The sequence below is a fragment of the Stegodyphus dumicola genome, chromosome 7, assembly GCF_044657685.1.
Source record: "Stegodyphus dumicola isolate Sdum_Otavi_A_Nest chromosome 7, ASM4465768v1".
In the NCBI taxonomy this organism is placed as follows: Eukaryota; Metazoa; Arthropoda; class Arachnida; order Araneae; family Eresidae; genus Stegodyphus; species Stegodyphus dumicola.
In genome coordinates this window covers 44,726,477-44,753,984 of record NC_140774.1, presented here as the reverse complement: position 1 = coordinate 44,753,984, position 27,508 = coordinate 44,726,477, and the positions used below count along the sequence as shown (strand labels likewise).

The 27,508-nt window shown below is 32.3% G+C and overlaps 1 protein-coding gene across 1 annotated transcript in view; it reads left to right on the top strand.

Moving 5' to 3' along the window:
* The first annotated feature begins 2,096 nt into the window (after positions 1–2,096).
* Positions 2,097–27,508, top strand: part of pea (ATP-dependent RNA helicase pea) — a 159,788-nt gene continuing 134,376 nt past the window's right edge. The window contains exons 1-2 of the mRNA XM_085820150.1: positions 2,097–2,230; positions 12,907–12,992. Coding sequence (XP_085676276.1) covers positions 2,137–2,230; positions 12,907–12,992 — 180 coding nt within the window. The 5' untranslated portion in view covers positions 2,097–2,136. The remainder of the gene's footprint in view (positions 2,231–12,906; positions 12,993–27,508) is intronic.

Genomic DNA, 27,508 nt, shown 5'->3' with positions numbered 1-27,508 from the left:
ATGGGGAACCAGTTTCCCCTGCGTTAACCCCAAAGCGAGCAGTGGTGATTGGCTGTTGTGACAAAGCAGAAAAATTGTTCCAAACAGTTGTTCTTCCGAAACAAACCGACGTGTGATAGCAGCCTTACAGTACAATATGGAAAATCTTACGAAATATTATCAACTTCTATCCGTAAAAGATCAGCAGTGTACAGGAGTTACTGTATCCCGACCATGATAAGCGATTGACTTTTGCTCTCACCTTTCTTGCCAGAAGGGAGGTGGATGATGCTTGGCCGTGGAAAATCTTATGGGGAGACGAGGCCCACTTTTACCTGAATGGAACTGTGAATACCCAGAATCTTGTCGTCGCTAGCGGTCTCGAATGGGGGGCTGAGCTCAGTAACGTTACAAAATGAAGCAACAGGTGAAAACTGCAAAGTCAATTAAGCTTGAATGAGTCAATTTTGGTTGTAGTTGTTATGTGGGTAGGATGTCACAGGTATATTGGTGTTTTTCCCTTGGGTGCGGAGAGTGTCTGAGAGTGCTAACGAGGCTATTACTGTGGGATTTTACTGAGCGAAAGAAGTTGACCGCTAAGAGTTTAATATAGTCTTGTATAGATTCTATTTGTAGGTCTCTGTGAATGTAAGTGTTTGAAATATACCAAGGAGCATTGATAATTTCTTGTAAGATTTTATTTTGTAGTACTTGCAATTGTTTTATATTGGTTTTAGTTGCATGTCTCCAGATCAGCGCTACATAAAGGAGAGCTGGACGAAGCATGGAGCGATATAAAATCAATTTGCTTGATGTAGATAAGTTGCTTCTTCTACCAAGAAGAGGTCCCATAGTAGCTGAAGTGATTTTAAATTTTTGTGCTACTCAGCGGAAGTGGATTCTGAATTTAAGTTTTTGATTCAGGGTGACTCCAAGGTATTTGGTTTCATTAATCCAGTCTATTTCTTCGCCAAATATTTCAGGAGGTGTAGGGTAATAGTTCACGCTTTCCTTACGGAAAAATGTTGCCTTGGTTTTATCAGTGTTAATTTTAATCTTCCAAAGTGTGAGCCATTTTTCCAGTTTTATGAGATAGTTTTGGAGTTGGTTTCTTACGGCGATTGTTGTGCAGGCTTCAGTAAGTATGGCAGTGTCATCGGCAAAGAGTGCCAAATGAACAAAAGGGTCTTTAGGGATGTCTTGCGTATAAATATTTAAAAGATACGGTGAAAGTGCCGACCCCTGTAGGACACCAGCTTTGATTACTCTGGTAGTTGAGAAAGTAGTTCCAATTTTGATTCTGAATGTTCTGTTGCTGAGAAAAGAGGCAATTAAGCGAATAAAATGATCTCGAAAATTGAGAGTGATTCATTTGTAAATGAGGCCGCGATGCCATATCTGTCAAAAGCTTTCGCGATATCAAGGAATATGGCACCGGTAGGAAGCCTGCAGTTGTAGCCTTTAGTGATAATGTTGATAACGTTTGGAAGTTGGTAATGTGCTATGATGATTACGAAACCCGAATAGTTCTTTTGGGAGGAAATTCCTGGAATCATTTTGAATGAAACGTTTTCAGATAATCTTGAAATACTACTGGAAGATTTCCCAAACAGTCTGTTTTCAAATTACATATTCATTTCATTTAGATGAATAATAGCCGATTTATAATTTCTAGCTTTGCAAACACAAAAATACGGTTTACTTGCACGTAATTTGTCATATCAATCACGGTTCACATCACAATGTAATACGAAACTGGAGGGAAAATGAGACTCTTTTGGGGCAATCTATGGAGAAATTTCGTACAAGGGGAAAGCTAGGATCAAGTATGTATTTAATGTGACCGGTGTTTTCAATGGAATACGAAAAATCACTCGTTTACACTCGTTAATGTCGGATGTAACGATCGATATTTGAGGGATCATCGGTGTTTCAATTGAATGAGAGCTTAAATTTGATTTTTTATCTAGAGAAAAGGAATAAAATGAAAATTACCTCTTTTTGCATTTTTAATTTTTTGCTTTGAATTATTCTTGTCACCTGTTTTTTTAAAAGGGATTTTTTTAAAAATTAATTTTGATTTTTTTATTTATTTAATTCTTTTGAGTAGTAATATTTGGCAACACTGGAATTGTGATACCATGAGCGAGTGTAAATATGGAAGAAATTAGAAGATTGGAGTATCTTTCTTTAGTGTCAAAAATATGCACAGAATTAGAAAATCATTTGGGGATTAATGACAAGGATTTGGGTACGTAGCAATAAGTTTTAGCGTGTGAAGATTCATAAAGCCTTGAAATGACAAGTAAAATCTTCTCTATAATTTAAATTTCAGAGTATGACTATGTAGTCGAAATCTTAGATTTGTAGACATATCTTGCACATATAATTTGCTAAATGTGTAACAGATTCAGGTAATTTTAAGCATTGGTTTATATTTTATGATGCTATGACAGTAAATTGCTTCTGATTTTGTGTAAGGTAATGTTTTTAGAATTTACTTGTACAGGAGATCTTGTACTTTAGACCAACATGTTCATGGTTCATGCAAAATTACGATTGATCTGAAGGTAGTTAATAGCACAGACAACATGAATGACTAAAGTTATCATTAAAAGAAAAATGTTAAGTCTTTATCTACATATGAAAGCAGCATAATCTGGAGAAATCTGAAGTCATTCAGTTAAGTAAATTGCTACTTTTCCATTATGCACTTGCCAAATCATTTTGGCAGTACTATTTTAAAACTGTACGGGTGTGTGCGTTTAATTAACGTTTGCACACACACAGTCCTCAGATGGTGCTATCATTGGCTCTAGATTATATGCTTAAATTCTCTTTCACGTATGCCAAAAAGAGTGGCAGGTGCATAATGGAAAAGTATCTTTAAACTTAATCAGAAATCAAAATAAAAGATAAATATTGTTAGAAATTAAGAAACTAAATTAAAGCTTGTGTTAAATAACAGTAAAAGAAACTGAACAAGATCATGGAGTTTGAACATGCATAAAATAGCCTGTTAGAACTTTATTTTTCATGAATTTTCTTTTCTTTTTTTTTTTTCAGATCCATGACCTTTCAAAGCATAACTTGCCCCTCAGCAAACTTATTGATTACTTGGAAGGGCAGGAGGGCACTCTTGCTCTTCCAAGTAATTGAGAAAGCAGTAATAAAGCAAAATTATTTGAAATATCCGGGGTTGTGGAGTCGGAGTCGGAGCTGGAGTCACTAAAAAAGAGTCGACTCTGACTCCAGTTTTTGTTGGACAGTTTGAATTTGAAATGAAATTAAAATGAATTGAAAAAAAAAAAAAAAAAAAATAATGACAAACTGAGTTACTATTTTTATTTATGGACAATATACATTAACAAATAGTTATTTTCTATTTTATTGACATATTAATAAATAAATATAAGGGAGGATGAATGGGACATTTTCCATAAGTGGTTAAACTGATTCATTTAGTTACAAATTTCACTGTTAAATTTAGGTTAGCAGCAAGAACTCCCAAAATTGATGCCATTCTTAGAAAGTGAGCAGGAAAAGGAGCAATTATTGATCAAGCAATGCGATAAAGAGAAATGCATATTTGATGATAAAGAGGTTGTTAGAATTAAGAACTTTTTTAGAAGATGTAGATAACCATAATGTTTCACTAACAGAAGGACTTTAGAATGATCTTGCAGAATTGGAAACTCTTCTTTCTAGACCGTATATAGCTAAAAAACTGCAATCTGAAGAATTGACAGGAGGCGAGAATGGAAGAATGGGATGTTTGTTCTTTCTAAAATGGAGGGTTTATTGCAAAAAGAATTTCTTCAATGAAGAAAAATGAAACTAGTTGGCTAGACAGTGAAATCTTGCTGGGTTCAATATATGTAGATCCGAAACACTGAATATTCTTGTGTAACGAACAAATTAAAAAGGCAAAGAAAGACATCTATGAATTTTCATTAAAAATGAAATTATTCTCAGAACAACTGGAGTATTCAAATCAGGAAAGTCAAACTGCAGATATTGCAACTGAGTCTCTATCATCCTCTTCCACTGATGAATTAGATTTTGAAAAATATTTGGATAATATTGAAAAAGCTAAGGCAAAACGAATGAAAATAAATAACCAAGAGCCTTTAGAGGTTGATCTTTAGATTATGGTAACTTGGCGATTTTTCGGCGACCAACTCTCCTACAGCAACCCTCTATTATTTTTTTCCCGCTGCCATTTTGTCTTCACGAAGTAAAGACATGTTTCTTTTCTTTTTATCTACTGAACACTTCTTCCAACAATCTACTAGCCGAATTACACTTAAGCTAGAAATTTTATCTAACAAAACTGCTTAATCATGACAAATATTCACTGCAAAATTGGGAAAAAGTGCACAATACCATACTCCTTACGCGTTTTTCAAAATAACACATACACATAAACCATGTACACGTCGACTTATTTTTACTTAAAAAAACATCCCAGAATTACACAAAAATGGCATTGCGCACACTCTTCACTATATCCATGTACACTGCTTTTTTCTCATAAATTAGAAAAATTTCACGAAAACACATGACAATTTTCTCAATCTTTAAACCCGGTAAAAAGAACATATGAAATTACCTGATCGCGAAAAAGTATATACCCTTTCCAAATGTGAACATTTCCACATATAAAATAAATAAAATATCCAAAAACTTTTACCTCTAAATCATCCATTATATTATAAACGTCACCAATGAATTCATACCGCAAACATTACAAATACTTAGTGTCAAATATTTAAATTATTTCCATGCACGTTTACTTCAATTAAAACATATACCAAATTCCTACAAACATAAAATTCACAAAATAACTATCATTTAATTAAAATATAATTAAATTCAAAAACACTACTTAAAATATAAATCACATACATTAAATTAATAAAAATTAGCTTACAATCCTAATTACTTTAAACTAAATCATTGCTAATAACAATTTTCCCAATAATACCAAATTACTTTACTTCCACCTTACATTTAGAACAATGTTCTTCAGAATCTTGCTTACATGGTGGATACACATTTATTATGGATTCAATGAAATTATTGAACGATTTTTTGTGCAAATTTTTCCTCCGCTAAATAAAAAGCAAAATTCTCTTTATCACAATGCCTCGGAATGGCGCTTTTTATTGCACTCCACGTGCCCTCTATTGTATTGGTATGTGCACCTGTTTCCGGATCTTTAAAATAATATTTGTGGTTCACAGCAAGATATTTAAAACCTTCATCTTCCAAACATTCATACGATTTCCAGCAATCTGAAACAATTATAGTACCCAGTAGAATATATTCTTTTATAAAACTTAATAAACAATCTTTACTTCTATCTCGCACAACCTTAAAAAAAACATTTATTACTACCCCTTTCAATCCCACCAAACACCCATTTTCCTTCCACTCTCCTACCTCTCTGATACTTCCGCTTCCCAAACTTACTCTCATCAATTTCCACAATAACATTCATACCACCAAGCATACCCATATCATTTTTGCAAAATTCCACGCACGCTTCCCTACAAAAAGAATTCCAATCAGCTGCAGTCCTACTGCTAATTTCTAAATCCGAAATCCAATAGTCAACTGGCAATCTATTCACCCAATAATAAGAAATCAATAAAATCTCACCCATACTCAAACGACTTTCAGCAAACCACGTACCCTTCCTTACACTCCGTTTCACAAAATGTCCATTTTCACCAGATTTCTTGCACCGCCATTCAAACTTATCAGTAATATCCTTCCTTTCACACAATCTCATTTCACTCCCACATTTTGGACATTCATACTTATCCGCAATTAAACCTACACTCATGCACCATTCAACCAATTCTTTTGAATTATCACACAAACGCATTAAAAATCTAGAATTCTCTTTAGACAGCGCCATACAATCCCAAAATTATTCAACCCTACTTCACACAACACACAATGAAGCTTAATACAAAATAATATACAGCCACAGATATTTTTCCAAATTCCCCCCTTTTTCGATTAAAGAACCATAATTCGTCCATTAATATCACATGACATATCCCATGATCTCTCATTTCCCTCACACAAAATAATGCGTAATCGGAACTGAGTACTGCTCACATTATTACCAAAGTCCCAGGTAGTAACCTTTATCACCTCCAAAATGTCGCCAAGCTACCAGTTACCATATTCTAAAGATCAGCCCCTTTGGATATAAAAATGAAAAAAGTACAAATAAGATTTCTACATGGCCTTTGAAGAAATAGAGAAATATGATTGCGCTTGCAAGAACTTATAAAAATGATCATGAAAAGTTAAAAGAAGTACCCCTAACAATAACAGCTCTTCCTCCTACGCAGGCTAGTGTGAAAAGACTCTTCTCAGCTTTGAAGTTTATCAAATCGGATCTATGGCCCTCCAACAAAAAAGATCTTGCCAAAGTTGCACTGTTTTTTAGAAATAACTAATGTCAGTTTATCCATTTCCCCATTTCCTAATAAATGATAATTAATATAAATAATTTGCTATGCCATTAATTTTTTCTGTAGCATCTATTACTCCTTTTATATTAAAAAAAAATAAGCCAGTGGTGGCCAAAATTGTGGACAGTTTTGGAAATTTTTATGTTTTTGAACTTTGTATGCTTATAAAAAATGTTACGTTTCGCAAAATGCAAACTTGTATATATCATTTTAAAGAGAATTTATTACTGAATTCAATGCAAAACACAAAATTCAATTATTTGCAATACAAAAAAAGTTACTGTACTTTAATATAAATAAAAAACACAGTTATGAAGTTGTTTGTAATGTCTAGCTTTCCTGGCCAATCACTGTTCTTGTTCTGAGAACCAATCAAATGTTAGTAACTGCCAGTAGAAGCTGACATCATGTTTACACTTGAAACAATTCATTATTTTGCTTTGTTCTGTAGAAGGAGGACCTGTTTCTTGTACACTGCAATTACAAGTAGGAATTTTTGTCAAAATTTTTAATATTTAGTCAAGAAGCAATGACATCAAATAAAAGAGTAGATTGGACACCTAGAAAGAGATGTAATATTATTGTGTTACGAGAAAGTGGTATTTCCTATGCTGAAATTGCAAGACAGGTGGGTGGTTCAGTGACTACATCTGGAGTCTGAAAGTTTTGTTTACGATATCAGGAGACAAATTCAATAAAAACAAAGAAGGAAAAGACCGTAAAAGGTGCACCACATCTATTGATGACAGAAGAATAAAAAGACTATGTCTCCAAGATAGAAAAATGTCATCAGCGGCCATCAGAAGTAATCTGAATGATGCTGGTGTTTCTGTCAGTTCAAGAACAATCAGGAGAAGATTAACAGATGTTGGAGTGAGAGGTAGAATTCCACGAAAAAAGCCTTATCTTAATTTTCAGCAACGAAAAAAGAAAAAGACTACAGTGGGCAAAGGAACACATTAATTGGACAGATGATCAGTGGTCACAAGTTATGTGGAGTGATGAAACTAAGATATCATTCGGTAGTGATGGGCGAAAATATGTAAGACGCAGAATAGGAGAACTACATCCTGACTGCATTCAAGCAACTGTGAAGAACCCAGTTAGTGCTATGATTTGGTCATGCATGTCAGCAGATGGTATTGGTCGCCTTCATGTCATCGATGGGACACTGAATGCCAGAAAATACATTGACACTATTTTAGAACCAAAACTTCTACCTTCCATCGGAGATCTCTTTCCCAACAATGCTTCGTTTATTTTTCAGCAGGATTCTGCTTCTTGCCACACAGCCAAAATATCGAAAGAGTGGTTCCGTACAAAGAGCATTAAATTGTTGTCATGGCCAGGAAACAGTACTGACCTCAATCGTATCGAAAATTTGTGGCACCGTTTGAAAACTCTTATCTGAATGAGGCGCTCATCAAATAAAAGGGAACTAATTGAGTCTATAGTTGTTTCCTGGCATCATGTAATAACGAAAGAAGAGCTTAAAACTCTTGTTAGCTCAATGAAATGTCGATGTGAAGCTGTAATCAAAAATAAAGGGTACCCTACTAAGTACTGATAACTCACTGCAATAATCACTATCTAATGTATATCGATAACTATTATCGCTTAACGTTTTTTGTATTGAAAATAATTGAATTTTGTGTTTTGTATTGAATTCAGTAATAAATTGTCTTTAAAATGATATATACCAGTTTGCATTTTGTGAAACGTAATGTTTTCTATAAGCATACAAAGTTCAAAAACATAAAAATTTCCAAAAGTGTCCACAATTTTGGCCACCACTGTATATATATGAGAGAGTCGGAGTCGGTCGTTTTTCCTACTCGTTCCGCAGCCCTGATAATATCACTGATCACAACAAAAATTGTATTCATGTAAGCATAGGAATGTAATGTTGACATTAATTGTAATGATGCTTACATAATATCCTGTTGACCGTGAAAGTTGGCTGTCATCAAACCATAAAAGTCAGTGGCGATCAGGTCGAAGTTACGTGAATCGTTCATGCAAATTCTAAAGGAACTAATATCTCATTACTTAAGAAAGCCTCATACATCACTGTTTATTTACTTATATAAATGACAAATACAAATTCAACAAGTAAAAATAAAAAGTGTTTGACATTTTAATGATTTTTTTCAAAATGCAAGAATAACGTACACCAATAATAGTTAATTTATATTCTTGTTTGTAAAAACAAAAGTGGCTTATAAAGAATCAATCAGTGTTAAATTAAACAAAAGCATATATTAATTTGGGCGTAATATTTTCAAAATTTTTACAGGACTAGTTTGAATGGTTTTACCGAACTATCATCTTCAGCTGTAAAATCGCGAAAACATAAAAATTTCCAAAACTGTCCACAATTTTGGCCACCACTGTCTATACATTTTGCGGTTTTGCAGCTGAGGATGGTGGTTCGGTAAAACCATCGAAACTAGTCCTGTAAAAATTTTGAAAATATTACGCTGATTTTTGTTGTTTGACTTCTGAATTAGTATTTATTTGGCGTGTTATTGTGTCTTAATTAAAAGCATATATATTATGAGCATTTTGCAACATCATGCTTATCCACGACTGGCAATAAATTGCTATGTTTGGTGACAGTTTCATGGTTGACTCCATAATATGTCAATACCATAATAGTATTAACAGCAGATAATTATTATAATTTAAAATACTAAAGTACTGTGTCATAAAATCCTTGATGTGCAGTTGAATATATTTTTGGTTAAAAAATATTCTGCGTTTGCATGTTTAGTAATTTGAAATCAGCCATACATAGGAAATTCTATTGTGTCTCTTCAATGGAGGGTGGGGAAAAAAAATACTGCATATGCATGTTTAGTAATTTGAAATCATCTGTTTGCAGGAAATTCTGCTGTGTCTTTTAAATGGAGAATGTTATTATATGATACTAATTTTAACTAACTTTTTAAATGTAAATAAAATGGATTCTTATGTGGATGAACGAACAACCTTTAATAGTGAAAATAGTACCAGAAATTAGTTATTTTTTAGCATATTTATGGCTGATTCTAATCAAGCAATCTTTTGCAGAAGCTATATAATTACTAGATGGTAAATTTCCATCTTAAAAACTCAAGGTACTTTTCTATTATATGGGCATCATGAAAAAACAAAATATTTTTATTATAACAATATTAGTACATTATAAATGAAATATAATTTAAATGGGGCCATGAACATAATTTAAATGGGGCAACATTTTTGAAAATAACTTTGGAATTTTGAAATTTCATTTTTTTATGTAATCATCACCACATAAACTGTAATAAATATGATTCAAGGCTATGACATGAGGTGCCACATTGGTGTTTATTACACAATTTTGCACTGTCCCACATTCTTTTAACTGTTTGCATATGACATCCAGTGTTTAAAACAATGAAATTGTATCTGTGGGTAATTGCGAGATGATCATGTCCTGCTTCTTTCGAACCCTGTTTTGTATGCTTTCCAGAAATCAAAAAAAAAAAAAAAAATTACTACTGTCTATGACATTTTTTTGAATCATCCCAGATTAAGTTTTTGCGGAGTGATCTGAAATGGCTACAAAAAACATTCCTTTGTTCTCTACATATTCCTCAAAAACCACTGTGGAGGAAAATCACGTTCAATGTTACTCTTTCTTCTTGTTAAAAGACTTTGGTCAACTTCTACTGTTCTGTTATTTGCACCAAGTTTAACTTTAAGTCTACATAACAAGGCATGAGTATGAATCTCCTGCATATAATTGTTCCAGTTGATCACTGTATTGTGATTCATTTTTAATTGCATAGTACAAAACTGAATTGAGGTCAGTTCATGGCATCAACAGTAGATAAATTCTACAGCAATAAGTATGAACCTTCAAACCAAGCGCGAGATCTGGCACCTATTTTTTCTCAGCAAGACCTAAAGTTACAGCACCATTTTAGTCTATCATAATAGGTAAAACACAACATCATTTCATAATTACTTTTACCAAATTTATCTGTGAAGAATTCGTTTATCCTGTAGTAATTTCAGAGTGTGGTCCCAGATTGTGAAATCCATTCTTAATTTTCCCTGTATAAAGTGCTTTTAGTCATTTGTCGTCTATCATATTATGTTTTGTGCTGCTTTAATAAAGTGCCGCGGATCATAACATGTGATTATTTGGCTCAGTTTCACTTATAAAACCAAAATAGCTTAGCTGATCACGTTATTGCTATCTTCAGCATGTTACTACACACTTACAGTTTCCCCCCCTTAGCACCCATATAAAGAAAAAGTACCAAAATAAAGGATAATTTTAACTTTTTCCTCTTTTGTGCTGATAGGTAAGGCTTTAGCTATAATAGAGTAAAAGCTGGTTAGAAGAATAATCTACTTCTTATGTTGGCTTCTGCTTTTGTTTTAGCCATCATAGTTTACTGAAATGTTTACCGAATGCTTTGGGTATTACTGGGGGAAAAAAAAAGTTTCTCTTCTGTTATCAGGACCAGATTCAGAACTCTATGTAAGTATGCATGTATGTACACACACACACATATATGTGTATGCACATATTTACATGCATACATAAACACATCCATAAATACATTTCTGAATTCGGTCTCAGAAGAGTACTAAAAAAAGTTTAAACTCCCAAATGGCTTTACATGATCTTGTAGTTTGTTTCGGTGCAAGTACATTGCAGCTAGCATTGTCTCGTATGTGATGGTGAACTCTAGAATTATTTCTAAGTTATCAATATGTTGAAAGATGCATATTAATATTCTTATTTGCTCAAATGAAGAAAATTATATTTTTCCTTGTGTCATTTTTAGGTACAGTCAAAAGTCTTTAATCCGGGCGTCCATAATCTGGACCTCAAAGCTACAAACTTTCTGCGCATGCGTAAACGCATAATGCGTCTATGCATGTGCATAATATCTTTACGCATGTGCATTTAATGTATAACGGACGGTATGAGCTAAGCTAAAATTATCTAATTATCTATTTCAGTTAATGTTGCAGATTGCGTTCCTTAATCTTCTAATTGGATCCGGCTTATTGTTTTTTGCAGACTGTTAGAGCAATTTTATAAAAGTAAGCTTGAACTTTCGATTATGCCAAAAAGGATTTCCGATTCTGGAGCTGCCAAAGGATCTACAAAGCAAAAGCATGTTTCGATGTCCATCAAACAAAAAGTGGAATTGCTGCAAAATATGGATAAATGGCATATCCTTTGTTTCTTTAACCATTCCGAAATCTGTTTGTCAATTTCACGCTGCTCTGCAGAGGGTGGGGACGTTGTGGCACGCAATGAACTGGAAGTTGATCTGTCAGCTCTATCCTTATCTTCAGGGCAGATGTTTTTATTTTATTCGGCTTATAATTCCTTACTAAATGTAGTATTTCATATCGAAGTACTCCGTCTTTGATATGATTTAAATCAAATTCCTCGTCATTATAAATATCACTAATACACATCAAATAGTTTTCTGGTTGCAATTTTCTAATTTCAACTATGTGTAATATATGCTTTACGCATGCGCACGTTGAAAGAAATGTTTAATAAAGGAAACAAATAAATATTAAGCTTTTTTTTTTTTTTTTTTTGTAAATTTTGATACCCTTTAGATCATAATTGCTCTTTATTTCTTAAATTACAGTTTCATATTTTTAATTTTATAATTTCTGCATGCCATATTACCAGATTTAAACTGATGATCTATAATCCAGAAAAACCGATAATCCGGAATCGCCAAAGTCCCGACGAGTCTGGTTTAAAGACTTTTGACTGTATAGAGGTAGAAACAAAATGTCACCAAGTTTGGCGACTTTTGGTTATTTGTCTCTGAATTTGGTAACAAAAAGTAGTTGCCAAAACCATCGCCAGCATGGCATTTTTTTCAATATTAAATGGACTTGGTTCTATAACATTATTTTTTCAGCAGATCTTTGCTTTTTTGAAGTATTTCATGTTACATTGTACAAGAGCTACTACTATTTCACATATAAGTTCACTAAAATTATTTACATATATGCAAAATTAATAACAGTATGAAATTTTCAGTTGTAATCTCATTCGATAAATATATATTATAACAGGAATAGATCAAGTATGGGAATTCTTACAAAACACTGGAGAGTTAGTTTTTCTTGCGAGTAATTATTGATATTTATTATCATTTTAGATTGGAATAATTAGGTCATATTTTATAGTCATAAAAAAGCTTGACGGAGTTTTATATGTAAGTTTGCTTTTGTTTAACTCTGTAAATATACGTTCAATACTGCGTATGGGAAAATGTCAATTTTTTATTTTTATATTTAATGAAGTATTCGTAACTTTAGGTTTCTATCAAAACATAACAGATTTTAGCATTTTAATTTTTTTTTATAATCAAAAATACTCATCACTGAAAAAAAAAAATTTGTCTAATTGCAGCTGAATTTATAATTGACCTGGCCAACAAAAATGATACATTTGATGCTTTCAAGAAAGTGCTTACTGAAAATGGAGCAGAATTCTCAGTAAGATTATACTTCTATTAATAATCTGTTTATAGTAAAAATTTGAGTTTTATGTTTTGTAGTTTAATGTTGTTTAAAGGTGAGTATTTTAGTTTTTTTTTTTTTTTTTTTTTTTATTTTAAATTATGCATAGATGTTTTTACATACTTAGAAAGATTATTTTATATTACCTATTTATTTATTAGAGGTATCCCAAGTGAGGTTTGCAACCATCACTGTATTGGGAGGCAGTTTGTCATAAAAAGTTTTGAAGTACTCGGTTTGTTACTGTATAATTATATCTGAATACTTCTGAGGTTTCCTCCTCCCCATAATAAGTACAAATAAAGCAGTAGGAAAAAAATAAAAATTTCATTAAATCACACAAGCATCATTTTGTTCTATGCCATTTTGCCATTTTTAACCCTCCCAAGGTTTTGAAAGAGATAAGGTATTGTTTTGTAAAGCGTCAGCAGCTTTGTCAAAGAAGTGCTTCAAAAGCGAGGAAGTTTTCTGTCACTGTTTCCACCAAAAGCGTTAAGCAGTTTTTCTTTACCCCCCTACACCTTGTGAGAATCATCCAGATCAAGTGATTAGTATAGGCTCTGAAAGTATCAATCACTGTTAGAACTTTGCTCTTCGGGAGTTTTCAAGAAGTAGAATGCTTAGAAAGCGATCTGACCTTGTAACAGCAACTGTTCGCTTTACGCTATGAATTTTGTTATCAAATGAAAATTTTGAGGGAAATTGAAAATCAAGACTTCAAGACAAAAAAAAAAAAAAAAAAAAAAGTAAATGTTTATTTTTTTTCCCTTCATAAACTTTCATTTTTATGTTTGTATCTATGTATATATTTAAATTTTATGGAAATCAATATGCATACGGCAATAATATCAAAATAATTTTTTGTTTCTAATAATACCCTTCACTTTAGTTATTGAATTTACCTCTTATATACGATTGCTTGTTAGGATAAAAGGAATATTTTCTCACTAAAACAATATGATTTTCGATAGTTCCCAAGATAGTTTACTTTTTTTAATGAAGTAAAATATCTTGTTAACTTAGAAAATTTCTTATTTTATTTGCAACTTCGGGTATTTTTGATCCAGAGTTTATTTGAAGCTATGGATATAAATAATATTTCACAATTTACTTGATATAATGGCAGAACTAATTAACTAAACATGGAGTAAAATACTTGTTCATTTGCTAATCATAATTACAAACATCTAAGTTTTTGTCATGCAATTTTCCGCTTTTGTGTATAGCCATGAGTAAGGAAAGCCGAGAGTTTATTAATTGTGTCATAATGATATTGTTTTCTTTAAAATTTAAGAAAATATCACTATATTTTACTATTCCACTACTTATTTTTTTGGGGGGGGGTAGGGCTAAGAGCAAATAAACAGGTGCTCTTAGAAATTCCTGCATTGAAAAGTTAAAATTAATGAAAAAAGACATCGGATTTTGACATATTGATTCTTATGGTTTTATTAATCTCTATAGCTTTAATTCTTTCTCTTTCTGTATATATATATATATAGAAAGAATTAAACAGAGACTCTAGTCTAATGCTCATGATGCTTTATTATTTTTAAAATTTTATTTAATTTGACTATGGCAAAGCACTCGAAGGTTACCTGCCTAAGGGTAGAGATGCCTTCATGGAGGAATTTCTGAGTGAAACTGTCTCATATACACGTTGCACGTGGGGAAAACAAAGAAAGCACCTACGCAGTGAGCTCGTTCGCCGAAACTCGAATTATCTGTGTTCCGAGACTTTATTGCTCGTTTGTTGATGGGCCAACGCTCTTGATACGTTTTATTGAATATAAGTTTTGTATGTGCAGTTGGAAAATTGAAAATATTTTTTTCAAAATATTATAGTTAAATAGAAGCAATGCATAGTTTTACTAAATATTTTCTACCAGTATTACTTTCAGTGTAGTTACCTAATGCAGAAACATAAAGTTTTATAAATATTTGTATTTATAATTTGGTTTTTGATATAATGAATTAAGATTTCCCAAAATTCTATACATTCTTAAATTTCATTTTTCCCTATAATAATATGCAGTTATTTTTAAAGGGTGTAAATGGTTAAAGTTTTGAAATATGAAAAGAAAAAATACAAATGATAACATATTTTAAAATAAAATTGTGCAGAACTGATCATGATTAGATTAATCTTCTTTCAGTTAGGTTTTTCTCAAGAATATTTATGTGTTCAAGAATATACATGCTGAAAGTGCGAATATTAGAAATTATATAAAACATGCACTGAAGTAATAAGCTTTGCAACAGAAATTCAACTAATTTCAATGAATACCTGAGATAATATGATCACAATCTATCTGAATATTTAAGAAAGTCTTGGCAACAGGTTTGCTGCCTATATGCTCATATTTTTTTATTATTACATACATGTGTGACTGCTATTTTTTTATACAGAGAATGTTTTCCCCATCTACGGTTTGCAGCAAAAAAATTTAAGATTTTGATTTCCGTAACACAAAATACAAAACAGACATTCTAAGGCAAAACTGAAGAATATAACCCTTTTTATTCACCAAAATGCACAATACATTTCTACTACAACTAAAAGAAGCAAAATTAAGTTTTGTTCACATGGCTGGCTGGCTCAGTTAGAAATAAATATATAATCTTTTTTTCTTCTTTCCTCTAAGAAACTAAAATTCAACAAGATACTTTTTTTTCTTTTTACAAAACAAACTGTGCAATTTATTAATTTTCAATAAAAAAATAGTTTATATTATTTGGATATTGCAGAACATAGGAGAGCTACTTATTACAAACATACCAGGGCTGCCAACGTGAAGGGCTTTCTAGGGGAAATTGACTTTGCACAAAACTTCTATGATGCAGTCAATCCATTCACCTATGTTTGAACCTAAATCAAACTATTAGCAAGTGTTTTATCATTCAGCTATTAGCAAGATTCAACTAGATGAAACCAATTCAAAAATTTTATTCGCATACAGTACTAAACTCGATAACCGTAATAAGAGAATTCTAGTCTTACTATATTTCTTGTGCTCTGTAGTTAGCTAATTTTAATATTAGCAGGTAATGTTGATATTGGAAAAATTTAAATGTAAACTGCACTTTCGAATTTTTTTTCGCATCGTTCTAAATTTTACAGTGTGAGCCAAGTTATACGAACAGATAATAGTGGCATACTGACTCTCCTGGATAATGGAAAAGAAGTCTTTTTCATCAAAGGTGCCATATATAATACGTAGAATGACAATGCACATTGCCTTTGAATTATTATCGTTTCTTCTCTAATTTTCAATGCATATCCTATTCTTTCTTCTACTCGTTTTACATTACCGCTTCTTTTCAACATGCACACTATTTGAAAATACTTGATCTGTTTTTAGAAATAGAGGCTAAACTTTTCTCAGTATCGTAAGAGAAAGACGTTCAACCAAATGTAAGAACGCATTTCTGCGACTACAATTTTGTAGGAAAATCTTCTGCAAAATGCTTCAATTTTATAATAAATATGTGCATAATATAACAAATTCGTTTTTCAAACTTGTAGTTTTTTTTTAACCCCCGAAAGGGGGTGCTAGGACAGATGGGCTACTAGTCTCAAAACAGCATTTTATAGCATTTCACTATAAATGGTGAATCAACTTTTAAGTTTTTGCCACCAAATATTATCGTCCTGTATTATATTTAAAGAAATTAAATAATTAAGAGTCTTCATGAATATATGTCTTGCATTATTAAAAATGCAGTACCTAGAGCCATCAAATTAAAAATAATGTAATCCTTCACTCGAATATGCACACTGGAAACTGGAATTTTTAAGTTCGAATTTGTTTTATTATCTCTTTCATATTTTGTAAAACTTTGACGAATTTTTGATTAGGAAACTCAACAGTTTCAAAGCGAGCATTGGTGACACTGTAATGAATAAAATATTTTTATCTCCAGTGTGCAAGGCTGTTTATCGGAAATTCTAAAGATATGCTGTTTTTAAATATTTTATAATATTGCTGTTGAATTGGAATTTACGTTCTTTAATTGTGAAGAACATGGTATTTAATAAATAAAGGTAACACACAGTGTCAAAAAAAGTCCCTTTGGGCATAATATAAAATCTGAAAGCTTCTGAATTTTATTTTAATGTTTTTAATTTTGTAATTCCTTTTTAAAGTCCAAATGAGTGTTAGTACAGAAGGGCTATTAATCTCGAAACGGCATTTTGCGTCAAATCGCTTTAATTGCCCGAATCACTTTTCAAAATGCTGCCACCAAATATTATCGCCCTGTATTTATTTAAAGAAACTAAATAATGAGAATTTACATGAACGTATGTTTGTTTTTTGCATTGCGGAAAAACGTTACTTAGAGTCATCGCATTTTGGATCACATAGTCCTCCACCCGAACGAGGACACTTGGAAGCCCGAATTTAGGATCTGGAATATGTTTTTATTGTCTTTCATATTCTGTAAAACTTTAACGGATTTTTGATTAAAAAACTCAACAGTTTCAAAGCAAGCAATGGCAACACTATAAGGAATAAAACATTTTTCTCTACAGCCTGCGAGCCTGTGTATCGGAAATTCTAACGATATGCTGTTTCTAAGTATTTTTAGCCCAAAGTGGTGTTAACCCAAATGCTCACGAAACATATATGTGTCTGTAAACGAAACAAATTGCCCGTTTGGTCCTATTATAAAATCTGTTTTCATTTTGTATTTATTTTTTGGGTACTGAACCCAGGTTTACATAACTTTTCAACCAAATATTTTGCGCTAGCATTATTTTCTTATTTTTTATAAAATGTTTTAAAAAAGTATTTAAAAAAATGTAACTTATATCAAGTTAAAGAAAGTGCTTAACTGTTATAAGAATAACTGAAGCAAGGAGGATAAAAAGTTTCACAGGTCGTATTTTTAAACTAATCTAATTAGCTTATTATAAGATAAATACTGTTATTATTTTTTTGAGATGATAATAATAGAAAAATAATGGGAATAAAGATGCCTGCAGATTTCTTTATGTACAGTAATATATTTATATTAAAATAAATTTCATAATCCTTAATTTTAATAAAACAGAATTGGATTTTGCATGAGGTTTGCATATTTCATAAAAAGCATGTGCATATTTATATCCTATAAAATAATTTGTTAAAATTCTACAGGGTATTTGAATGGGCTCAAGACACTCTATTTCATAAAATAACAGGCAAATATTTATACAGTACGAAGTCTGTAATATGGACGCCCATTATCCGAAATGATCTATAATCCAGACCTCAAAGCCACAAACTTTTTTTTGCATGCTTTACGCATGCACGTGTAATGTTTACGCATGCGCGTTTAGCACAAAAAACGAAGCAACTTAAATAACTTACATTGAAAGAAATGTTTAATAAAGTAAATAAATAAATACAGTACAAAGTCTTTAATCCGGACTCGCCGGGACTTCGATTCCAGATTAGGGATTTTTCCAGATTATAGATCATCAATTTAAATCTGGTAAGATGGCATGCAGAAATTATAAAATTAAAAATATGAAACCATAATTTATGAAATAACGAGCAATTATGATGTAAAGGGTATCAAAATTTACAAAAAAAAAAAAAAAAAGCTTAATATTTATTTGTTTACTTTATTAAACATTTCTTTCAATGTGAGTTGTTTAAGTTGCTTCATTTTTTGTGCTAATACTTTCTCTTTAATTCTATAAACAGACATAATTTCTTGTTCAGTTACAAAGTTCTGCTGTTCAAGTCCTGTAATTGACTAACTTGTCAATCGAAATTTTTTCGTTTTCAGTAACCTCATTGTCACTTTCTTCATGCCTTTATCCATTTTTTTTGCAGCAATTCCAATTTTTGTTTAATGGACATCGAAACATGCTTTCGCTCTGTAGATCTCTGGAAACGGAAACTTTTTTTGACATAATCAAAAGTTATAATTTACTTTTTATAAAATTGCTCTAACAGTGTGCAAAAAATAATAAGCCAGATCCAATTAGAAGATTAAGGAACAACTCAATCTGCAACATTAACTGAATTAGATAATGAGATAATTTTAGCCTAGCTTATACCGTCCGTTATACGTTAAACGTGCATGCGTAAAGGTATTATGTGCATGTGTAAACATTATGCATGCACAGAAAGTTTGGAGCTTTGAGGTCTGGATTATGGACGTCCGGATTAAAGACTTTAATACTGTATTAAGCTTTTCCTTTTTTTTTCTTTTGTAAATTTTGATACCCTTTAGATCATAATTGCTCTTTATCTCCTAAAGTACGGTTTTATATTTTTAATTGTAGAATTGCTGCATGCCATTTTACCAGATTTAAATTGATGACCTATAATCCAGAAAAACTCTTAATCAATAATCGCCGAAGTCCCGACGAGTCCGGATTATGGACTTTGTACTGTATTAAATAAACAATGCTTTTAATACGTCATTTCACCAAATGCACAGAAAAAGTGCCACTTAATGTGTTTGTTCTTTACCTTGCTAAAGAAAATTTAAAGAAATAAGACAGTTCGTAGCACTTATAAAAGATGCTGAAATGATCGAAAACAGCGTTTAAAAACTTAAAAATGCAACTTCTGTGTAGTTAGTGCTTGAAAGTAATATTTGAAATCTTTCCTGCAAAATTTTGACTAAAAATATATATCAGTTAATTTGAATCAGACGAGTATGGATTTCTTATTCTAATAGTACACTGAAAAACATATTATTCATTGACGTATTTATTTCTTTTGCAGAACGAAAAGAAATTTGCTTCATACATTTGTAATAAAATGAGTCTAAAACTATTGTTGTGTGGAAGACTATTTTATTTTTATCTATTTATTATAAATTGGAACCATGGTTCTGCCCAGAACAGTGAAAAAATTGTTTAGTCGTTCAATCTTTTTGAAGCATGTGTACATTTCAACTATCAGGAATCTATTACCAAAATGCACTTTAATTAACAATACTTGCATATTAATTAAGTGAATACTATCTCTTTTTGTTACTCTATAATACCAAGAATACATTTTTAGAACTGGGAAAGAAAATTATATTTAGAATTGAAAGAAAATATGAATTTCACAAATTTTTCACATTTTACAAAATACACTTATGTCCATAAATTAAGGATAATGCAAAATCAGGCAAAGGAAGAGTTAGAAGCAAACCAAATTTGACTTATTTGTAAAGCTTATTCATTAAACAAAAGGTAAAGAGCAAAAAAAGATGTTATATGTTTGATATTATTAAAAACATTAGCGATTTTTTTCTCCCTGGAGCAAATAACAAAAAAACCCTAATCACAAAAAACCAATATTACATGGTTGGTATGCTTGTTAATACGTTATATGTCTCCCAGACGATGCAATACAGTCCGTACAACGCCTAGGCATGCTGAGTATCAAATTATCGATCTGATCTTGAGAGATATTACACCACTTAAAAAGTAATGCTCTCCGAAGTTCCGGTAGATTTGTAAGAGGAGGTTGACGGGCAGCAACTTGTCGGCCAAGCATGTTCCACACTTGCTCTACTGGATTCAAGTCCGGTGAGAATGCTGCCCAGTCTATACGGGTGATATCCTTCGACTGAAGCCATTCGCTTACGATGTTTGCACAGTGAGGACGGGCGTTGTCATCCATAAACACAAATTGTGCGCCCATGGCATCCCGAAACAAACGTATATGTTGTTCCATAATGACATCCCGATAGATTTGGCATGTCATGGTTCCAATTTGAACATGCAGGTCAGTTCTGGAACCCAGAATAATTCCACCCCAAACGAGCACTCCGTCACCACTGTAACAGTGTCGTTCAATGATGTTTTCTTGGTGGTAACGGGTACATGGAGTTCTCCATATGAAAGTCCGGCGAGAATCAGACTGCAAGCTAAACCTGGACTCGTCGGAAAACATCACACAAGCCCACTGTTGCGGTGTCCACAATGCATGCTCTCTACTCCAGGCTAACCGCAGGCAACAGTGAGTTGCAGTAAGTGGAACGCATCTGACAGGTCTACCAGCATATAGACCAATCTGCCCTAAGCGTCTGTACACGGTCTGCCTAGAAATTGTAGTAACAGTGGCTGAAGAGAGCTGACGAGACAGGTCTGAGGCTGTGCTCCGCCTGTTTCTTTTGGCAGTAACTGCCAAATACCGGTCCTCATTCGGCGTTGTAACTCTGGGGCGACCTGTGCTGTAACGTCTACTCACATTACCATCATCTTGGAATCGTTGCCAAAGACTGGAGATGACACTCTGGGCAATTCCAAGTTCGTCTGATACTTCCAGTTGGGTACGCCCACATTCCAGACGGCCGATAATTCTACCACGTAAAAAATCATCCAAATGCGTCCTTTGTGTCATAACTATTCGGTTATTGCACTGAAATGCTTATAAAGCGCCTGCGAACAATTTTACTTCTTTGCCTGTATTCGTTATATATCACTCTCTTACACTCTCGTCATTGTGACGTACCATCGGTGTCATCTGGTTACTTCCTGAAATTCGCATATGATTCTTGAAGATGTGTGTAGTGATTTTACAGGTGATATATTTATTTTAGAGTTCGATTTCCGCGTGACTCCGAATTATCCTTAATTTATGGACATGAGTGTATTTAAGAACTAATAAAGTAATACTGAAATAAAATATGAAAAGATATTAAAACACAAAGTAAATGGTAACAAATGACCCAGATATAAAAGAATTTTGCTTTTGTATAATACTTATTTCATCAATTCTTTTATATTTGTCCCCAAATTGATTTCTTTCTCAATGTATTTTTGCTCTAAAAGTGAATACCAAATCGTACGATTGGAATCATTGGCAGTGACAAGAATAATATTACCACATTTGTATTAATTACGGAAATATGAGCCAGTTCCACTTAAAAAAGCCCTCATTTGAAGCTTTACTGCTCTTAGGCACAGAGCCAAGAGTATTAATTACGAGATTAACATCACTGGAAATTTAAATCACAATAGTAAGCATTGATTGTTATTGATGCCTATTAAAACATATTATGATAATTATCTCAAAAGGTGATACGCCTACCAACGGCCAAGCAGTAAAATTGCTGAACATGGGTATTCTCTTAGACAGTTCTCCATGAAGGCATCCTTCCTTTGGAAAATAGCATTCGAGCGCTTTTTCAAGTAAACCAAACCAAAGAGAAATATTTCAAACGAAGCATGGATATTAAATTTTAAATAGTTCTATTTTGTTCTTAGGCTGGGAAATTATTTGAGTGAACGTGAAGGAAGAGTGCCATAAAAACTGCACATAAAATGTTAATAAGATGTGAAAACTGATTTCAAGAAATACATGAATACATTGGCCTTTTTAGTAAAACCCCAATCGTAAGTATTAACTAAAGAATTTTAAAATAAATGGTAATCAGTACCTAATTTAACATAGCTCATCAGTCCTTAGTCATAAATAACGTACTCTAGCGGCTGAGCAGTAACGTCATTGAACACTAGTAGTTTGATCTGAAATTGAGTTTTCTCACTTGTAACATGAATACAAGCCAGTTTTCTTTAAAAAATCTTCCAAGAAGGCATCCCTTCCCATACAGATACAGCCCTCCTTTGTTTTAATTAACCATAGTCGTAAATAACAAATTTTTTTCCCATACAAAGTCTTCCATGAAAGTTAGAATTGTCTATCTTTAGCTGAGCATCTAATTGTGTCGTTTTAAATCTTGATATAGACAAATAATCGGAAATTCTTATTTCCTTTTTCGAAATTTTTTGCATCACCCAGATCACCATCATATTTTTTCCATCTTCGTATAATGCTTGTGATGATTTTATAAAAAGCTATTTACATTTCTTTTCTACGAACAACTATTTTTCATAAATATTTACTCTTAGCTGCTGAGAATTTTATGCCCCAACCGTTTCGAAATTTGGAAATAAACACATCTTCATAACAGTAAAATATTCATAATCAAATATCGGTAGGACCTTTTTATTCAATAACACTTTCAGTAAAATGGAAGTATTTTGCTTAGGGTAAAAAATGCATCATACGATTTGATGTACTTTCAGTACTTTATTTTATCAACGCCAAAAAGTGATTTAATCAAATACGATATTATTTGCGAATGATTTTCGTATCATGCCAAGGAAGTTTCTCTGTAGTTTGTTTTAGACAAGAAATCAGAAGAGTAGAACAAATTTTTCTTTAAGGAATCGCACCTTGTCCTCATATTTCAATAATAAAATTTCCATATTTCACATTCAGACAATTAAATGAATTTCGATACAAACATATAAATGATGCATTAGTTTGAAATGGAATTATAAGTTTTTGAACTCTTTCAAAAATCTCATTTTTATTTCAGAACAATTATTCAAAATATATATTGAAGTAACTCTTTTTGTGAACTGTTATAATAATTTTAAAAAATACAGTATTTTTAATCAATTATGACCCTCCCATTGTAACATCTTTCTCTAATGATCGCTGTTTCCCCACTACAAATTAAGCACGACAGGAGGTCGAAGGGAATGACAGTACAGAATATTCCATCCTCAATGATTTCAAGGCAGAAAAAATCATTTGAAACGCTTTCTGATTCAACAAAAGCTGACAAAATAATCCGTCCGTAATGCTGAGAGGGTTAAAAGCTGAAAAATTTATATTTAAAAAAAGTCTTTTGGTTTATTCATGAAGAAGTTCTTGAGTTACTGTTTGATAATCATCCAAGAAGCAAACTTTGGGGTGTTCAGAGAATTATATAGTGACCTTTAGAGATGAAATTCTGAGAGGAAAAGGTTTGGTGAATATGGTGGTGATGGGGGCACGAAACATCCTAGCCAACTCACTCAGTAAGTCTTTATCTGACATTCGTCGGAATATGGGGAGTTATGGGCACTTTGCTTCGATTTCTGCATTTAAAACTGCTATATGGGAACAGTGTTATGTGATGGCAACATTTCATAGTATATAATTCCTTTGTAATCTCACCATACACAAGGTAGTATTACTTTATGGAGATGCAGCCCCTTCACGATTCTTCCTCTTAAAGGAAATTCATCTGGCTTATGCTTTGACCTTTTTTTATATAACATTACTGTATAGAATCCATTTCATATTGTCACCTGTGCCATTTCAATAAAGGAGCTACTTTGTTTCTTTCCAGCAAAGAATTACATGTCAAAACTTGAGCAAGCATATTCTCTGTTAAAGTATGATGTATAACATCATAGCAGTTTACATACCCAGTCATCTTCAAATAATCATGTACTGTACTTTTTGGAATATTTTGAAAGCTTCTGAACTTTATAACATGGATTTTCAGTGATAGCTTATTTTAAATAGGTCCTTCTGTGTAGAAGATGGTTATCCAGAATGGGTATCATTTTCGAGGCTGAAATTTCCATTCTTAAACTTCTCAAAACATCTTTAGACTGTATTATCAAAAACAGCAATTGTCCATATACAGCGTAAATTTTATGAGCAGTTTGAATAGTATTTTTTTCTTTTTTAAAATAAAAGAGCCTAATATGACAAAAATGAACTTTTGAATTTTCTATTTGTAGCATGACACTGAAACAAAATTATCCCACAGCACATGCTAGAATAATGTAAAACATGGGCAGAAAAAAATGTATTTCAACATCTGCTTCGATCAAGGTCTCTTTGCATCAGCAATAACAAAATAACTAGAAGAACCACTGAACTTTCCAGATGAACATACGATAAAAAATATGTTGATCAAAATTCAGACTTAAATTTGATATAGTCCTGTAACTCCCTATTTTAAGTCGGTTGTTTCTGCTTTGTGTCATAAAAATAGTTATTGTTGGTAATAAATTGCTATATAAAGTGTGCTGTTTTAAAATTCATCCATGTCATAAGATTCTTGCTTAAAATAAATGATGCACTGCATTGACATAACACTACAGCCAATTATAATTTCAAGTTTCTGAATTAGAATGTTATTAATAAAAATAAAGTTAATAAGCAATTCTGAACAAGGATTTCATCTCAGACATATTACATTCTTTTTCTTGCTTCCGTCCTCCAAAATTGTCCATTTTTATGTCCTTGAAATTAATTGTCGTGAGAATGCAGAAAAAATACAAATGTGATCAGAAAAGTTGTACAGATGTGTAAAAAAAATTAAGCACTCGTGTCAACTTAATATGTGTAAAAAAATAATAATTTGACACAAGTGCTTAAATTTTTTTTGGCGCGTCATAATCATCTCTGGTTTTTGCGCCATAATCACTCACTCACTCTTAAATTTTTTTATATTGTGCTTTGTCATGTTTTTTGGCCCTTGCGAAGGAGAAAGAACATGCGAAGAACCACAATAATATCATCTGAAGATTATGTGTAATATCAAGCAAGAATAGTTAAACACACATAGGCATATTATTACAATTGTACAACCAAAATGCATGGCAGCTTCTATTTCATTTATGTCATCTTCAAAACATCTCCTGCTTCCTTCTGAATTGTTAGGCAAGTCCAAGATCCCGACTCGAGACTTCGGCCATCCTGGATTTGGGATTTTTCAGATATTAGATCATCGATTTAAATCTAGTAAGATGGCATGTAGAAATTATAAAATTAAAAATATGAAATAATGAAGTATTTATGATCAAAATTTACAAAAAAAGCTTAATATTTATATGTTTACTTTATTAAACATTTCTTTCAATGTGAATTGTTTAAGTAGCTTTGTTTTGATAACTTTTCTGCCACTTTCTTCACTATCGGTAGCAGTATTTTCTGGATCTAGAACCATACTACAGATTTCACCGTAATCAATTGATGATTGGGCCATTGCCATCGTAATGAAAAACTTCCGTGAACTACTCTTTTTCCTGAAATTGTGCCACCCATGCACACATGCAGTGGCACAGGGTCTAGCTTTATGTGAAAAACAAACCAGTTATTCTTTATTCAAATAGCAGTATTTAATCTTTTGGTCTCATTAACAAAATCTATTTTTAGCATATAAAAAGTAAATTTTGTTAAATCTTTGCTCGTCAACATTTCATAGTGCATTTAACTTAAATCTGTAATCAGCACCAAGCGTAGTGTCAACAGAAAAGATTACCATACTCTTCATTATTCAATAACTAGCACAAAAAAATGTATAGGCATCACTGCATGAGTCATTACTCAAATTGTCATGTCTTGATAAACCTACAGTGATGAAAGAAAAATATAATAAAAAATGATTTACCAGGTTGGCGTCAAGGATATAGAATATTAGTTGGTATAAAATCAACAATTTTTCTTTGTAGAATGTTTCGGATTGAGATATTATGCTAAGCAGATATGCAGCTACCGAGTCAAATTATTGATCACACAGATTTTTGCTAAAATAATTATTTCTTGAATAATAAGGTACAGTCAAAAGTCGTTAATTCGGACACCCATAATCCGGACCTCAAAGCTAAAAACTTTCTGCACATGTGCCGCGTTGGGACATGCGCACAAGCATTTTATGCGTGCACGTACGATCTTGACTACTGCGCATATGCGTGTGCACAAGTGCAGAATACGTTTTCGCCTGCGTGTTTAATGTATAATGGACGGTGTAAGCTAAAATTATCTAATTATCTATTTCAGTTAATGATTGCGTTGTTCCTTAATCTTCAAATTGGATAACGCTTATTATTTTTTGCAGACTGTAAGAGCAATTTTATAAAAGTAAACTTGAACTTTCGATTATGTCAAATAGAATTTCCGATGCTGGAACTTCCAAAGGATCTACAAAACGAAAGTATGTTTCGATGTTCAACAAACAAAAAGTGGAATTGCTGCAAAAAATGGATAAAGACATGAAGAATGTGACAGAGAGGTTAGTGAAAACGAAAAAATTTCGATTGACAAGTTAGTCGGTATTCTCGGCACAGCAATTAACGGGACTTGAACAGCGGAACTTTGTAACTGAACAAGAAGTTATGTCTGTTTATAGAATTAAAGAGAAAGTATTATCACATAAAATGAAGCAACTTAAACAACTTACATTGAAAGAAATGTTTAATAAAGTAAACAAATAAATATTAAGCTTTTTTTTTTTCTGTAAATTTTGATACCTTTCAGATCATAATTGTTCTTTATTTCATAAATTACGGTTTCATATTTTTAATTTTAGAATTTCTGCATGCCATCTTACGAGATTTAAACTGATGATCTATAATCCGGAAAAATTGATAATCCGGAATCACCGAAGTCCCGACGATTCTGGATTAACGACTTTTGACTGTATTTTATTTAGTTCTAAAGTGAGATTAAGAATCGAGACACATGTTTTATTATGAGGGGGGGGGCAATCAAATGCGCATGCATAAAGCATACCAAGGGGGAAAATAGTCTTAAAACAAAAATGGTTGGTGGTAGCTTTGAGGTCCAGATTTTAGATCATTGTGGATATTGGACGTCCAGATCTTGGACTTGTGCATAAGCAAGAATAATTAAACACACACAGGCATATTATTATGATTGTACAACCAAAATGCACGGCAGGTTCTATTTCATTTATGT